Genomic DNA, 17,919 nt, shown 5'->3' on the forward strand with positions numbered 1-17,919 from the left:
AGCATTAATCATATCTAATGGAGAGACTGATAAAGTTACCTTGTTTTCTGAATATTCACAAAATAAATGATTCTGGAGCCAATGCATTGAAAATTATATGAATTTTTGTTTTTATTTCAATAAAACAGAAAGAGTAAGCAAGCAATTACTTAACTCAAAGATGATTAATTTCTTAGCCAGGGGTGTTAGCATATAGCTATAATACTGGACCTCTGGTGTTGGGGGCATTTTCAGTTCTAACCTACTCTGTTTTTGAGACAGGACCTGCCTATCTCAAGAGAGAAATAATTAAATAAAATTATTGTTATACCTAATGTCATCTTGATAATGCTAGGAAAGAGGTCAAAATATAATAAAATAGAAATGATTTGTTATATGCATAAATGTCTATGCTTATTTATGGATATAAATATGTAGACATATATAAGATTATAGGCATATAAAGTTAGATGTACATAAGGATTCTTATCCATATTTTCAAAAGTAAAGACAAAGGTTTACATTCATTGATAAGACATTCCATTTAAGCTATAATCCATAAATCAGATTTATTCTATAAAATCATGAGCTATTTTTAAAATGTTTTATTTTACTTTTAAATTTTACTTTAAAAATTGTGTGTGTGTTGTGTGTATGTTGTGTGTGTTTGTGTGTGTATGTGAGATGGAGAGAAAGCAAGAGAGAGAGGGGAGACGAGAGAGAGAGAGAGAGAGAGAGAGAGAGAGAGAGAGAGAGAGAAATTACACCCTCAGAGAACAGAAGAGGGTTAGAGGGTCACAGGTCTCTTGAGGCTGGTGTTACACTTGGTTATGAGCTGCCTGGCACAGGTACTTGGAAGTACACTAGATTACTATGTGTAAAAGCAGTTAATGCTCACTCACGGATGAGTCCCCTCTAAAGATCTTGTTATCTAATTTTACAGTCTCATTACTCTCATAAGGAAACAGAATTTGATATTTCATTTTCAATACAAACCATAAATATTTGCAATATGTTTTATATACAGAGGTTAATATACTTGATGTTCTATAGAAAATATATTAAATAATTAACTATATATAATTTTTGTAAACTTTATGATGTAATCTTTAAATATTCTGAAAATAAAATTCTAATGCCATTCAATAAGTTATTTGAGAATAGAGTGAAAAATGTAAAAAAAATTTCCAAATGTTAAAAAGTAATTTTAAAATTATATTTTACAAATATAGTATTTAACACTTAATTTAATACTTTAATTAACTTTTAAAGGTAGTAGCACAGTAGTTTTATTTACATTTTAATATCTGGAATTTTTTTTAGAACAGTTCTTGCTGTTTAGTGTGGATGACCTCATCCCCTTCTCTACATCCGCATCTCTACGTCCACGATGCTCAGGTGCTAGGCGCATCCTAACAGTCTCCTCAGGTGCTAGGCGCATCCTAACAGTCTCCTCAGGTGCTAGGCGCATCCTAACAGTCTCCTCAGGTGCTAGGCGCATCCTAACAGTCTCCTCAGGTGCTAGGCGCATCCTAACAGTCTCCTCAGGTGCTAGGCGCATCCTAACAGTCTCCTCAGGTGCTAGGCGCATCCTAACAGTCTCCTCAGGTGCTAGGCGCATCCTAACAGTCTCCTCTCACTAAAGTTCAACATTCGCATCAATCATTAATATGTAATACTTATAACTTTTAAGTGTATTCTAAGTGTGGGAAGGAATGCAGTTTTTAAAAGCATTCTACAATTTTAAAGGAAAACAAAAAGAGAAGATGACTACAGAGGCATAGAGGTGTTTAGCTTCCTGGAAGACCCTACAGTTCTGAGAGAGCTCCACATACTACACACTAGTCTACTGTCCCCTCTGCATAGTCACTATTACAGAGCACCAATAGCCTGTGATTAAGGTAGTCATCAAGTTTAAGTTTCCCTGTTGCTTTTTCAGGTGCCGTCAATATTTCAAGCAATAAGCTAGGTCACTAGACCATTTGTCTGCTTCTTTACAATATCTTCAAAAGTTAGTGTAGAAAATTTCTTAAAAATTTCTGTATCTACAGCGAAATTCTTTTTCTTAATTTTTATTAGATATTTTCTTTATTTACATGTCATATGATATCTCCTTTCCCAGTTTCCCCTCTGAAACAAATAAAATAAAATAAAATAAAAACAAAAACAAAAACAAACCCCTGTTCCCTCCCCCCTTCCCCTACTGGCCACCTTACCCTCTCCTGCTTACTGGCCCTGGCATTCCCCTACACTGGGGCATAGAACCTTCATAGGGGCAAGGGCCTCTCCTCCCACTGATGACCGACTAGGCCATCCTCTGCTATACACATGCTGCTGGAGCCATTAGTTTGCCTTACAAATAGCCAGTCCAATAGAACTTAGTATATCTTATTAACCAGTAACTTAAAACTAGTACTTATTTTTTACAACACCACCAAAGACCATGATGAAGAGACTGATGAATAAATGGGGAAAATAGATTGTAATTAAGATAGAGTATTATAGAGTTACATGATTCACATTGATGCAGTCAAAGATTTATCTTACTGGACTATTTTTTTGTGCAAATATTTTAATACTTTAATTTTTTTCAAATTTATATTTATAATAAGTCTTAATCAGCACAAGAGCTGGGCAGATAGCTATCCTCTTTGCTATTATGTCTATTTCCCAACCAATAATCCTGTCCTATGATTTGCCATGTTTCATATGAGTTGCTGCTTTTAACTCCAATTACCCACCCCACATGACCATTATTTTATGACACCCCTAACCCATGGTGGCTTTCTGCTCTATCTTTTTTTAAATTGGACATTTTATTACATTCCAAATGTTAACCCCTTTCCCAGTTTCCCCTCTGCAAAACCCTATCCCATCACCCTTAACCCTGCTTCTATGAGACAGCTCCCCCACCTACCCACTCCTGCCTCACCTCCCTAGCATTCCTCTGCACAGGAGCATCAAGCCTTCACAGGACCAAGGAAACATCTCTAAGTCCAAGTTAAAACCATACCATATGATACAGGAATAGGGAGTGTTGAGGAGAGAATGGAGAGGAGGAGGAAAAAGAGGAGAGGAGGAAGAAGAAACCAGTCATCATAAGGAATTGGTACCTTAGTAATTCTCCATATTTTTCAAAGGTGAATTATTGTTTTATAGCTAATAGAATTTTTCATATCCCTGAACTAATGTTTAAGGTAAACAGAAAAATATAACTCTTTAGCATGTCTAGTTTTAAATTTTCTTCTAACACTTTGAAGCACAATCTAATAGAAACATTTATCTTCCTTTTTCAGTTCATTCTTACTTAAACTTTTGTCTATAATACATCTGCATATGAGTGATCATTATAACATTTATGACTTTTCAAATATGTAGTTTTAGAAAATAATGATAGTCTTTTGACAGGAAGTTACTTTTTTATTGCTTTTCCTTGACATCTAATTTTAACGTTGAGAAAGGATAATTATATTCTTTCGGAGCTAAGCCTATTCACAGTTCTGTAAAGGAAAAACTGGTCTTCGCTTTTAGGAGCACAGTGACCTTATGGACCACACACTCATTGTTCTCATTCAGAGAGAGCACCAGCAACCCTCAAAATTGTGTATAATTTCCCTGATTTTTGTATTGTTTACTTTCCTCAGTGCTGTCACAAATACCTGACAAGAGTCAACTTGTGAGAGGGAGGAACTTAAAGTGATGCGGAATCATTAGCAGGGAAGACATCATGGTAGTAGTGAGAGGTGGCTGATCAGAATGCATCCACAGCAAGTAATCATAAGGAGACCCTTGTGTCTAGAGAAATAAGTTACACTTTCTGTAGAGATGCAAATTGTCCTACAGCCCCCAAATTGGAGAGAGCTACCCACTAGGTTAAAACTTAATTCACTTACTGTCTTTTTAAAAAATTGATATCTACAATAGTGATTTGATGTCAGAGTACGTGAGGAGGATCCAGAAAATATCAACATGAAGACATTATATCCCCACTATGTAGAAGACTGTATCTCAATGTTGGTAATAAGATAGCCATATAAGTTAACTTGCCACTTCTATTGTGCCCATGTTTATTAGTAGATTGTGTGTTTATACTAGATTGAACACTAAGTGTCAAAAAATCTAGGGCACCAGGAAAGGAAGTAGAAATCTTGTTATAAGTTATGGAAATAGGAATCTTGTTACAAGTTATGATCTAGCAATATCGTTAAATGAATTCTTCTTTTTATTGGATATTTTATTTATTTGCATTTCAAATGTTATTCCCTTTCTAGTTTTCCCCTCTGGAAAACCCATATCCCATCCTCTCTCCCCCTGCTTCTATAAGGGTGCTCCCCTACCCATCCATCCACCCACCCACTCCTGCCTTCCCTCCCTCATATTCCCCTACACTGGGGCATCGAGCCTTCAGAGGACCAAGAGCTTCTCCTCCCATTGATGCCCGACAAGGCCATCCTCAGCTACATATGTTGCTGGAGTCATGGATCACTCCATGTGTATTCTTTGGTTGGTGGTCTAGTCCCTGGGAGCTCTAGGGATGTCTGATTGGTTGTTATTGTTGATATTGGTTGATATAGGGTTGAAAATGCCTTCAGATCCTCCAGTCCTTTAACTTCTAAATCAAAATTCAGCTGTAGACTTGCTTCATGTTGTCCTTCAGACTGTGTCTAGAATGTTCTGCAGTGCTTGTTTCCTTCTTTTCTCAACACTGATGATAGCAAAAACCACAGTAGGAAAAAGTGAAGAAAACTGATGGCAGGTTGTAAATGGAAAAAGAAAAGAGTCTAAGAAGTTTGAGGCCAGAGAAACAATGACTTTCCCATTTACTTCAGATGCAATGAACTCTACATGTCAGAATTAAAGAGTGTGTTAGTTATTTTGTGTGAAAAAAATTTAATTCCAATTGAAATAGATTTGAATGAAAGTCTTCCTTAGATAAAAAGATAGAGTCTACAACTTGTGAAGTCCCAGCAGCTTCTAGAATGGAGTGGGACATATTTTATAAGAAACAAAACTGCATTGCTGAAGAGCATTGTCTTCATGCTTAGTTTAATTAATAGTCTGGCCATCTTTTTCATCTCCTGCAGTTATGGTCCTCAGATGCCTGTGGTCCAGACCATTTTAGCCAGTGACTCAAGAGGAAAACTTTTTATTTTTATCTCAAATGCTTCTTCTAAGAAACATGTCTAGACTGTCATCGATCTGGACTAAGTAGCAACACTCTTTTTTTTTTTTATGACATTCCACACATTTATTGTTTCTTGGTAACCACCAATTTTATTGTTCTGAACTTGAATTCAATAATTTTTTAAGGTCGTTAATTTTTTATTAGATATTTTCTTTATTTACGTGTCATACGATATCTCCTTTCCCAGTTTCCCCTCCAAAGGGGGAAAAAAAACGATAACAAGAACAAACCCACTTGGGCTCCTTTCGGTCTGTCTGGGCTGGGGTCCAGAGCAGACCTTGGGCACAAGCTCTGCGCCAGTCCCACAACACCAAGAGGAAGCTCCACTCCCAGGCATTCTGACACACCCAGGATCAGAGGTGAGCAGGAACCAACATCTGTCCCAACACTGGGAGTAACTGGGACCTGCAGGACCAGGCACACAGGAACTCCGCCAGCCCAGTGACTCGGATTCCTTCCGGTCTGTCTGGGCTGGGGTCCAGAGCAGACCTTGGGCTCAAGCTCTGCAGCCAGTCCCACAACACCCAGAGAAAGCTCCATTCCCAGGCATTCTGACACACCCAGGATCAGAACTGTTATACCCTGAGGAGGAACCACTGCTGCAGAACCAGATGCAGGAACATCATTTCCATAGAAGATGAAGACCTGAAGCAAGGCTGTGATGGCCAGGTATTTATGCAGTCTCAGAAACCAGAAAGAAGCCTTAAGCCAGACCAATGACTCATGGCCATGAGTCTTTGCATGTAGAGCTGGGTAGGCAAATAAATACATTGAATGACACATTGGAGTTTCCAATGCCACTAAGACAAACAATTTGCAATAGAGGAGTGGGAAAGATGGAGGAATTGAGAGGTGGAGAGAGTCTGACACATCTCCACATGGTACTCAAGCTACCACAAGAGCCCATGTTAGAGTGTATGGTCTATACTGCTGCCTAAAGTGATGTTGATGTCTGTGGCCCCGGAGATGCCATCTAAGGTCATGTCTGGGTCCATGGTCCTACTGCAGGGCCATGTCTAGGTCCATGGCCCCGTGGCCAAACACCATATGATGTCTATGGTGCATGCTGCCACCAGCAGCCATGTCTGTGTCTGTGTTGATGTCCATGACCCATGAAGATCTCCATGAGCTGGACTGCCATTAGGGACCATGTTTGTGTCCATGGCCAGTGCTGAGGCAGAGGGCCTTAGTAGTGTCTGTGGTTTATCTGTCACCTGAGATCATGCTGAGGCCCATGTTGATCTGTAGTGCTGCAAGGAGCCATGTCTTGATTCTTGGTCTTGCTACAGCAGGGAGCAGAGCTGATGTCTGTGGTCCCACCAAACACTATGCATATGTTCTTGGTCTCTCTGCCTCAGCCTAAAGCCATGTTTCTGTCTGTGGCTGGTACTGCCAGCAAAGACCATGCTGACATCTCTGATGCATCCTGACTCGAGGCCAGGTGGATAGCTGTGCTCTGTGCTACTGCCCGATACCATGTAGAAGGCTTCTATCCATGTTCCTGCTGACTGTAAGGTGCAATGAAGTTTCTTCTGCAGAGGTATTGATGACTGAAGACTCATAGTTAGAAAAAGAGACATGGAAGGTTTCTGTGACAACCTGCACCCCAGTCCCACCCCCTAAAAAGTAACAAACTAAACAGAAAGCCATCAAAGAGAACTCTTTAAGTTTGTGGCATGGATACTAAAGCATAGCTCTCCAGAAGAGAAGGCTACTGGTAAGGGTGGGGTATGGAAGGATTTATTTTTCTTCAAGGGTAGGCCACTGGGAGTTTGGCCATGCTCCAGTACTATATAGACACCACAAATTGAAGCTGGTTTTTCTTGTTGTTGCTGTTTTTATCTTTTGGGTGGAAGGGCTAGAAGAGTTGGGGAACAAACTTGGGATTACTCAGAGGTAAGAGTGATCAGGGTGTATTATGTGAAATTCCCAAATAATCAATAAACATATTCTGCTTAAATTAAAAAAAAAAGAACAAACCCCTGATCCCTCCCCCTCCCCCTTCTCTCCACCCTACCCTCTCCTGCTTACTGGCCCTGGCATTCCCCTACACTGGGCAGAGTCTAACTATGGAGCAGAGACTGAAGGAAGGACAATCCAGCCTGATATAGCTGTCTCCTGAGAGAGGCTCTGACAGTACCCGACTAATACAGAAGTAGAGGCTCACAGCCATCCATTGAACTGAGTACAGGGTCCCCAATGAAGGAGCTAGAGAAAGAACCCAAGGAGCTGAAGGGTTGCAGCTCCTTAGGATGAACAACAATATGAACTAACTAGTACCCTCAGAACTCCCAGGGAATAAACCACCAACCAAAGTCGGTCATCAGTAGCAACACTCTTGTTGGATCTGATCAATTGCCAAAACCAAAATAAAGTAACAACAATGAAACTGGAGCAGCACATAATCTGTGAACATCTGGGATCACCTTGGAAGCAGAGGACAGATGACAGGACAGCATCATCTCAGCCACCTGTACTGAGATGGAAATGGTGTGGTCATAATGGTTTCTCACAGGAAAGCCACATGTTTGCTCATTATCACAGACTACCTTCTACATTATGAAATCAGCATCTCCAAGCAAAGTCTTAAATAGATTACTTAGTGAGTGGAAGAGAGTATAGGTGGAGACAGAATACTAAATGCCACTAACAATTCTATGATTTTCATGGGTTACCAAAATGCCAGTTGACTGTCTGGAGTTGTAGAATACAACTCAGAGCCAGTAGGCTTTTCCTTTGAATGTGCATACTGATTAAAATATGAATTATATATCTTGATAAATATGCCTTTTTAAAAAGTGATGTAAATAGCTATATATTTAGCTCCACTTCTTCAGTAAAAGGTATTTTATTGTTGTTGTTTTATTGTTTGTTGGTTGGTTTTGGTTGGTTTTGGCTTTGTTTTTGTTTTTTTGTTTGTTTGTTTGGTTGGTTGGTTGGTTTTATTTTTGATCTTTCAGTATGTTTCTGAAAGCTCCCAAGGGTAAGAACTACTGCCATTTAACAGAGTCATTCCATAGACAAGGAATTTTGTGTATTTTTAAGCCAATGATGGAACACATTGAGGGTAAGTATTTTCCTCTTGAGTCACTAGCTAAAATGGTCTGGACCTCAGCCTTCTGAGGACCATAATTGCAGAAGAAAAAGCCAGCTGGACTATCTCACCTTGTATCATAAGAACTGTTTATAACTTACTGAGGAAAAATAAAACAAAATGAATGAATGATAACATAGAAACTTAATTAATGCTGATGTCACTTGGGTCCAGTTCACTAGAATTAATGATAGTTAATGTTCTTCAGCTGAGCATTTCACATGTGTAAACATTGAGATAAACCCCACTCAATAGAAGTAAGAAGTGTTTCTATTAGGGTATCTGTGTACTTTACATGGTATATTTAAGGCACTTAGACCCAGTGACTCTTGGTTCTCATACTTGTGAAACAAAGGTGTTAGATTTACTAATATTCAGTCTAGTTCATTTGCAGCTAAGATACTTTCTGACTCAGATTAAATCATGATGTTCATCCAGGAAAAAAAAAAACTCTCACATTGAAAAATATGATCCAAGGACAACAATTTGAACATCATCTGGAAGCCATTTAGATATTTATATCCATCTCAGTTGACTAAGTGAGAATCTGAATTTTCAGAAGTTTCTCAAACAGTTCATATCCACTTTAAGACTTGAGAAACATTGATCTGGACAGCAATTCTGCTCCCAACAGTGGCTCTGAAGTTACCTCAGAGCTTATTTAAATTGTAGATCCTCTATATTTCCTCACTGTGGGAAACTAATTTAATTTGACTGTATCTTAGGATGTGTTTTAAAATCTCCCTAGATGACTTGGATAAACAGCCATATTGATCTAGTACAGGGTATCATGAATTTTATGAAGCACATATACTACCCCAGCCAGAACCTCATTCATGTCTCCCAACTCCATCAGTGTTTATCTAATAAACGGTATTATTTGTAATCACTTCCATCTGTCTGGTTGGTTGTATATTGGCAATGGTGCTTCATTTAGTAGTTAGAGAAAATAAAGTCCCAAAGTGGAAAAATGCATTAACCTGAGATTATAGATTTTATGATAAAGAGAGGGGAAAATAGTAGATAAATTGATAAGCATTTCAATATAGTTAATTTCTAAAAACCATTAGTATGCAATGGTGAAACAATTATTTTTCCAGAAAAAAGTTTAGCTTAACTTCCAAAGTAATAAAATATAACAAAATAAGACTCAAATTGCTTTACATTCATAAGTTTGAACATCCCTGAGGAATTCTCTGGGATATCTGCCTACTACTATTTCTAGTATCGACTCACTTAATTATAGACAGTGGTGATTTAAGGATGAGAAAGACCTCTGTGTGCTCTTCATTATTGGTGGAAGGTATACTTTCCTGAAAAATAATTCTTGATACAGCTGGAAAAGTATTATATATATACATATATGTATGTATGTATATATATATATATATATATATATATATATAATTTACTATGTTATAATTGTTAAGATTTCAGGAAAGTAGTTTCTTTTAGAATTATTTCATAGGCAGTAAATAGAATACTAGATTTGCTTAGTCATTTATCAAAATTAATCCTTAGTGGCCTAATAAAATTGGAAAAATCTTACATATAGTAATTGAATGTTCCTATAATTAATACTTTAATAGTAAAAGAAGAGAGAATTTAAGAAAGTATTTTATTTTATCTGGTTCTTGAGATAAAAAATAAAAAACAGTATAAAAACATTCAATGAAATTTTAAATCTTCAAAACAATTTAATACATTTTTTGTTATCTTAAATCAAGATAGTTGCCTTGGTAACAGATGTAAGAAATCTTGAATTGATAGAATTTTTAATTTGTTAACATTGTCTCAGTATCCTAAATAAAGAATACATTTTTAAATCTGGCCACATAAGACTCAGACAAGATTAAAACACAGGACCCCAAATAAGCTTTGCTATGATCATAAATAGGTGAAAATAACTTACTATATGCAAGACTGTGTGAAACATTATAAAATAACTTAGAGAACTGACTACAAATAATGATTAATTTAATTTAATTAAAAATATCATTTGATAAGATCTATTTTCATTAATGTAGTCCTATTAATTTTTAATTCTGTCAGTCTTATTATTTTTGCTACCTGTGGATTCAGTTCCCAATTTCATAGATCTCAAGATTAGAAAACCTTAAGAGAACTCTCCTGGCATGATGATTGTCTTTGGCATTAAGTTCTGAATCAACAAAACAAACAACAGAACTAAGGATTATATCAAGCTGGATTGTCAAACCAAATTTATATAATTTGAAAGTTTCTAATTACTGGCTAATTTGGTATGCCAATGGGACATACAGCATATATTGTGAGACTTAAAAGTTGCTCAGGACACCGAAAAGTATATCTTAAACCTGCCATGGGTTCTCTAAAATCTATATTTATTTTCTTAGATGAAGAGCATAAATACATTTACCAAATGCATGGATTTTACAATTTATACATATAAAACACATGCATAAATATTATTAGATCAAAGACATTGTGAAAGCCAAAGAAGTGCTTGCTGACAGGAGCCTGATATAGCTGTCTCCTGAGAGGCTCTGCTGGAGTCTGAGGACTACAGAGGTGGAGGCTTGCAGCCAACCATTGAACTGATCACAGGGTCCCCAATGGAGAAGTTAGATAAAGGACTGAAGGAGCTGAAGGGATTTGCAACCCCATAGGAAGAACAACAGTATCAATCAACCAGACACCCCTTTGCCTCCACCCCCCCATTCCCGCACTCCCCCAGCTCCCCCCACCCCCCGTCAGAGCTCCCAGGGGCTAAACCACTAACTAAAGAGTACACATGGAGTGACTCATGGCTCCAGCCACATATGTAGCAGAGGATGGCTTTGTGGGACATCAGTTGGAGGAGAGGCCTTTGGTCCTGTGAAGGCTAGATGCTCCAGTGAAGAGGATTGCAAGGGTGGGGAGGTAGGAGTAGGTGGGTAGGTGGGGGTGCTCCCTCATAGAAGCATGAGGAGGGACGGGATAGCGGGTTTCTGGGGTGGACATGGAGGAAGGGGATAACATTTGAAATGTAAATAAATAAAATATCCAATAAAAAATGACTAAGCAAAAAATAAAAAAATGAAATAAAATTCACTAGTAAAATCCAGAGCACAAAATGAAGACTGATTTAGGGACATTTGAAATTTAGTGACCCTTCCTTTAAACTTGGTGAACACACAAACCTAATTTAAAACCTTGTCTCGAGTTTTAGTCTTTTTTATTTTTCTGTTGTATGGACATGCTGTTTTAATATTTAACATTTTATTATATATATAATATTTTTATAAACTTACTTTCACTATAGTATTATGAAATTTGTTTAATTAATTAAAAGTTTAATTAATTAAATTAATTTCATTAACATATATGTATTCATTGCAAAGGAAAATGTTAAAACTATGTTGTGGGAAATACTTTTGAAAAGTGTTTAAGTTTACTTTCAGTTACTTTATTTTATGTCCATAAACAGTACAATTTTGTGACAATTTTCAGCATTTGTAAAATATACATTTGTACTATATATATAATAAATATGTATTTATATTTCTATAAATTTTTCCAGCTTATAATATTTTAATGAATATTTATAAGAATTAATTCTTAGCAAATATATTACAGAATTAGTTACCATATGCATATCCAGGACTTGCTGCAGTGGGAGTACTAGGTTCTGATGAAGCCAAGTAGTCTTGGTTTCTGTTGGTAGGATTCTTGCGTTTGCCTTTCGCCATCTCTTGATTTTTGGTGTTAGATGTTCTTAGTATCTCTGACTAGAGCTTGTCCTGTCCCTGCCGCCCTGCAAGTCCCCTGCAACCTGTGGGGCCTGTGCCTCCTGGCTGGCTGCTCTGGTCTTTGAAACTCACTGGAGAGAAAATGGCGGATCTCACCCTAGTCTCTGGGGGGTAAGGCGCTCCCTGGAGGTTGGCCTTCCACTTGCAGGGAAGGGGCAGAGAAGGTCACTGATCTAGAGTTATCTCCTTAAGGAAGGTTAGAGAGAGAATATTTGCTCAGATGCCTTTCTGATCCTTGAGTGGTATTCTTTTTACAAAAGAATTAACACACTTTACAATAGAGTTTAGTACAATACATTCATGCATGCAATGTAAATCATACGCATTTTCTCTTCATCTTAGCACCACTCTCAATTCTTAGTAATATCTATCTGTCTTAGTTAGGGTGTCCATTGCTGTAACTAACACCATGATCAAGACAACTCTTAGCACAACATTTAATTGGAACTGGCTTATAGGTTCTGAGGTTTAGTCTGTTATCATCATAACAGGAAGAATGGCAGTGTCCAGGCAGGCATGGTGGAGGAGGAGCAGAGCTAAGAGTTCTACATCTTGTTCAAAAGGCAAGGAGGAGAAGACTGATTCTTCCATAGTGACATACTTCTTCCAAAAAGGCCACACCTCGCAACAGAACCATTCCCTATGAGCCAAGCATATACAAACCATCACACTACCCTACTCAGATTGAAGTTTCAATTTATAGGAATGAAAATGGAAAATACTTAGCTGCCAAGTACTGGCTTATCTTCTTTATACTATTTCTATGTGTATCTCACTCATTTTGCTGCAAATAATGGGGTTTTGTTTCTTTTTATGTCTGAGTAGTCATTTCTGTGTCTCTAAGAAACATATGCAAATTACCAAGCAGAGTATATTCCTGTGAGTGGGTCCTGATTGCTGTTCTTGATTGTAGGTTTTGAGATAGATCTCCATGTTTTTCCCCTCTAGGATGGACTGTGGCTAACTTCTCTGTAGGTTATAGTACTAAAAATGAGGTTTAATTTTTATGTTTTAATGACATCTAATTGAAAACACACAGCTAACTGGAGCCAGAGCAGTTCCTGTTGATGCTTCTTTAGTCTGATCTGTGGTGAACAAACGTCTATTAAACTGCTCTGCAGGGAAGTCTGTTATGGACCAGGGTAGAGTATCCAGTGTTAGAAACTGTCACTTTATATATAATATACCTTAGGCTAGGCATGTTGGGTGTGTTTATACAGGCAGATAGCTTTCAGTAGAAAACCCCACAGAAGAGGGGCTCTTTATCCACCCATAAAGGAAAGGATGAAACAGTTTCAGAACTGTTTCTTTATTCATTTGCATGGCCTACAGGCAGAATATCCACATGCATCCATCACGTGGACACACTAATCTAAAGGGAAATAAAATATCGTCAATAATCCCTTTATATGATTTTCATATGAAATGAGTATAATATTTAATATAAATTTTTATTTTAAAAGTCTCATTCTCTCTTTGTTTCCAACTAATACTTTCTAGGAACAATAAACATCTAGTGAAATTACTTGTTTTACATATTTGGAGACTATTTCAAACATTTAGCCTTTACCTAATTTTAATGACTTGGATGATAACCAAGTTTCAATCTTCTGTAAAGCTTCTATTGATTTGGATGAGAAGAAGAAAGCAGGAAGTTGACAGAAAAGAAACTCAAATTTGTTTTTAATCAGCTCATTGAAAGAGTTTTACCTCTGTGATTGCCCTACCATTTAAAAATGGACATTTGTTCCCCTGAGGACTAGAGAAGCATTCTCTTGTATGACCATAGTGGGAGCCATGTATATCATTTTAACCCTTCTGAATAACTAGATTCCGAAAGGAAAAAAATAAAAATTTCAAATTAATTTTAATAGTATCTAATCCAATATCTCATTCAGACCTCAAATAAAGAAACCCACTCAGAAGATTATGAAGAACCATTTATATGTTAGATGTCTTCTCAGGGGTCTTTTACAGAGAATAAGAGAGGAGAACCATAGGCAGAACTCTGTCTTTTCCAGGAAAACCAAGATTTATTTCTACAGTTTTCCAGTCTAGTCAAACTGCTCAGAACCATCTACTTAATATTAGCTGGTTTACAGACATCCACAGCCAAGGAGTAGAAGGGGCTTGGGAACTCTTATGGAAGAATAAGAGGAAGAATTGTGGGATAGGAATTCCACAGGAAGACCAACAGAGTGAACTAACCTTAGGGCTCTCGGAGTCCAAACCACCAACCAAAGAACATACACCAGCTGGACCTAGGTCTCCATATGTAGCAGATGTGCAACTTGGCCTTCATGTGTGTCTCAGACAACTAGAGTGGAGACCATCCCAAAATCTGTTGCCTGCATATGGGATATATTCTACTAGCTGGGTTGCCTTTTCTGGCCTCCATTACAAATGTTTCTGTACTGCCTGTTCCAGGAACTGACAGCAATGCTTTTGTTTCAAAACCATCTTGCAACCCTACCTTTGTTTTCAAAAGGTCAGAAGGTCATTATGACCATTTTGTTTCAGGATGTTATGAGTAATTTGTTATGCTTATGTTTTATTCCCATAACTCCACCTGTTTCAATGGCCATATCTTCCATTTAGTCCCCCCCCAATCCTTAGCGTGTTTTCCTCATGTCCAAGGCTGACTCCTCAAAGCCCACCTCAGGTGGGGACAGCTCACAGACACAGCTAAAAGAGCTTGCTTTAATTAATAGCTAGCTTTAATTATTTTGACCATGATGGTTTGGGTTGGTGTTCTTTCTCTACCCACCTTTGAGATAACACATCCTTCTGAGAAAATGTTATACATGGTTGTGCAATTTACAAGTTTAGTTACTGGTATGGTTTAAATTTTACATTTTTTCAGTTTTTTAAATATATATTCTGTATTTCCATAGAAATGCACAAAGAAAAGGCTGAAAAGCAGGAGAAACCTGAGAAGAAAATACAAGCTAAAGGTACAAGTTTCATTTTATGATGTTGATGCTCCTTTGTCTACTCCTCTTACAATTTCTCCTGCTCCTACTCCTCTTCCTCTTCTCTCTCATCCTTTTCCTCTCCCTTCTTCTCATCCCCTTCATCCTCTTCATTCTCATTGTGAGGGGGTACCCATTTTTTGGTACATTTGAATGACAAAAAAAACATTTACATGGTTAAGATTTTTATTTTTAATTTTTATGATAGTCTTTACATAAATATTTTCTTCTTCAGTTAATTCTAGGTGTGAATGTGTAACATTCATTGATAAGAAATAAAAGTAGCTTCAAATTTGGTGGAAATCTTTACTTATAACTGTTTTTCTTTAATAAACAGCATTATGCATATTATTTCACTTATCAAATACATATTTTTCCTTTCATCCTTCCCTATGATGATTTGGAATTCATATTTTAAATACAGACTTTATATAACATTGAATGACTTTAAAATTATTAGTGCATACAAGTAGGATCATTAGGTTACATCACTGGTCTCCTGCTTTCTTCATAGCTTCAAGGGGTAGATAGACTGTGACAACATAGTAATTAATGGTTCCTTCTATCAGTATGAGCCTGAATCCAGAAACTATGAGCGTATAGTAAAAGCATTTCAATATAGCCAACCTGACCTTGCTCATCTGGCAAGTGATATTTTTCTGTGGGTGATCCATGAAGTCACAAAACTTTCAATATGTTTATAGCAAGCAATGGCATTCAATATGAATAAATTTCTAAACATGACCAAATTTTCCAAAATGACAGTTGTGCATAATTTTGGATGGTCTAGGGGCTGAAAGATTCTCAACATTATCATAGTTACAGAGGATAGAGAGGAAAATAATAAAAGTTTGTTGTAAATAATAATTGTTGGAAAACACGGGTATGCTGGCCAGTAGAAGAGTGCTTGCATATGATATGTGGAAATCTAAGCTCAATTACAAGCACTTCATGATGAAGAATTTTTAAAAGTGAGTGTAGTTAAATATGGCTTATATTAAAAATTAGCTAATGTAAAGATTAGCTGTCATTGGTAGAACAGCTGAAAATATTACATTCTTAAATAGTAGAAACACCTATTAGCTTATGATTTAATGTTTGTCTATGTTGGGACATGATACTATTGCTTATAAATATACCTTGTGTATGAATTTTTGGGATGAACACAGATAATACTTTAGATATTAAATATATAACCATAATCTTTGAATTCAGGATTGGTCAGCCAAAACTTGCATGATCAAAACACTGATGCCTATTCACCTGAGATTTGTCTATGCTTGTATTTAAGGGCTAATGTCTTCTTGCTGTATATATTCCCTTTTGGTTTCTTAACCATTTTGACCAGAAAAATTGGACATTGCTCTTGGGTAGGGATTTGTTAAGGACACCATGACTAAGGTGGCTGTTTTTCTCTGCCTGCATTAAGAAGGAATTCAGTTGGTTCCAGTTGGTAAAGGTCTTCTGAGCTGTGTCTTCCTGCCTCCATTGTTATGAACTGCCAGGCTTCTGGAGTAGCTACAGTAATGCACATGGACACATTTGCATGTTGGACCTAGCTCTCAGAATCCTGCTGTCAAAACTTTTCAGCAGCAGGCTGTGGAGTAGATTTATTAAACTAGTGAGTCTCATGTAATTAAAACACTGGATTTGGCTGAAGTTTAAAATAAATTTGTGAAAGGCTGTCTTGAGATTACTCACCTGAATATGTTTCTTGCATAGAACATCAGAATTAAGTGAATAATTCTGAGAGATGAAGAGACAAAGAAAGATAGAAGACAGACACATGATAGATGAGAGTTAGGTAGATAGAAAGAGATAAATAAACAGAGTGCAAAGATACATTAATATTTTAATCTACTTTTTACTTCAATGGTGGTAAAAAAAACTAGATTATATGTGCTATTTCACTTTCTTTTCTTTTGTGATTTTCTTTTCTTCCTTCTTTCCCTCCTTCAGCTAAATGCCTCCTTTAAAAAAACAACAACAAAAAACAAAACTTCTTCTGACTAATATAAAGACTTTAGTAATACATGATGAGTTTATGATTGGATAACTTAGTTATCAAAGAAACACTGAAAAGTAAACAATATGGAATGCTAGAGAACAAAGAGTTCTAAAATCCAGTTCACTCAAATATGTTAAATGGTTCATATTAAAGAGGAACATAAATAACTTCAATTCTGACTATTTAGGCATAGAAAATAAGATAATTTTTTTTTAGTTTATGATGCTAGATGATTTAAGCTGATAAGACATTCACTATTCTACTTTGCTCCTTTGTTATTTTGATGCCTTTCTTTGAGGGGAAGAATAGGAGAGTTTCCTAGAGTTAAAGAATAAACCTGGTGACAGGATCCTTCCAGTCTGCCATCTGTACCCATGAGCCGAGGTTGCTCCATAGCCTGCTGAGCACAAGTCAAGCCAGGAGACAGTTGATCTCCCAGGAGTGATTTTACTCCACAGCTCCACACTGAGATAGCCACTTTCTCTCCAATAACTGTCTGGAACTGGGCTGCAAGGAGCACACAGGGTGCAAGAACAGTGGAACAGCTGGGAGAGGATCCTTCTGGTCGCCATCTGCACCCAGAGCTTGGGCTGCTCCAGAGCCCTCTGTACATAAATTCCACCAGGAGAGAGATGGTCACCCAGGAGTACTGACACAGGCCTATGGACCCACAGGAAGAACAAGCTCCAACCAGAGACAGCAAGAACATCTAACACCAGAGATAACCAGACTGAAAGGCAAGAGCAAGGAACTTACCAACAGAAAATAGGAATGAATACTTGTCATCATCAGAACCCAGTTCTCCCAACACAGCAAGTCCTGGATACCTCAACATACTGGAAAAGCAAGATGTGGATTTAAAATCACATCTCATGATGCTGATAGAGGATTTTAAGGAGGACATAAATAAC

At 37.2% G+C, this 17,919-nt stretch overlaps 1 protein-coding gene across 1 annotated transcript in view; it reads left to right on the forward strand.

Annotated features, from left to right (window-relative positions):
- Trdn (triadin) overlaps positions 1 to 17,919 on the forward strand; it is a 413,724-nt gene that overhangs the window by 66,394 nt on the left and 329,411 nt on the right. Inside the window, exon 5 of the mRNA XM_031380731.1 lies at positions 14,923 to 14,982. Within this exon, the coding sequence (XP_031236591.1) occupies positions 14,923 to 14,982 (60 nt within the window). The remainder of the gene's footprint in view (positions 1 to 14,922; positions 14,983 to 17,919) is intronic.

Source organism: Mastomys coucha, unplaced genomic scaffold, assembly GCF_008632895.1.
Source record: "Mastomys coucha isolate ucsf_1 unplaced genomic scaffold, UCSF_Mcou_1 pScaffold2, whole genome shotgun sequence".
Lineage (NCBI taxonomy): Eukaryota > Metazoa > Chordata > Mammalia > Rodentia > Muridae > Mastomys > Mastomys coucha.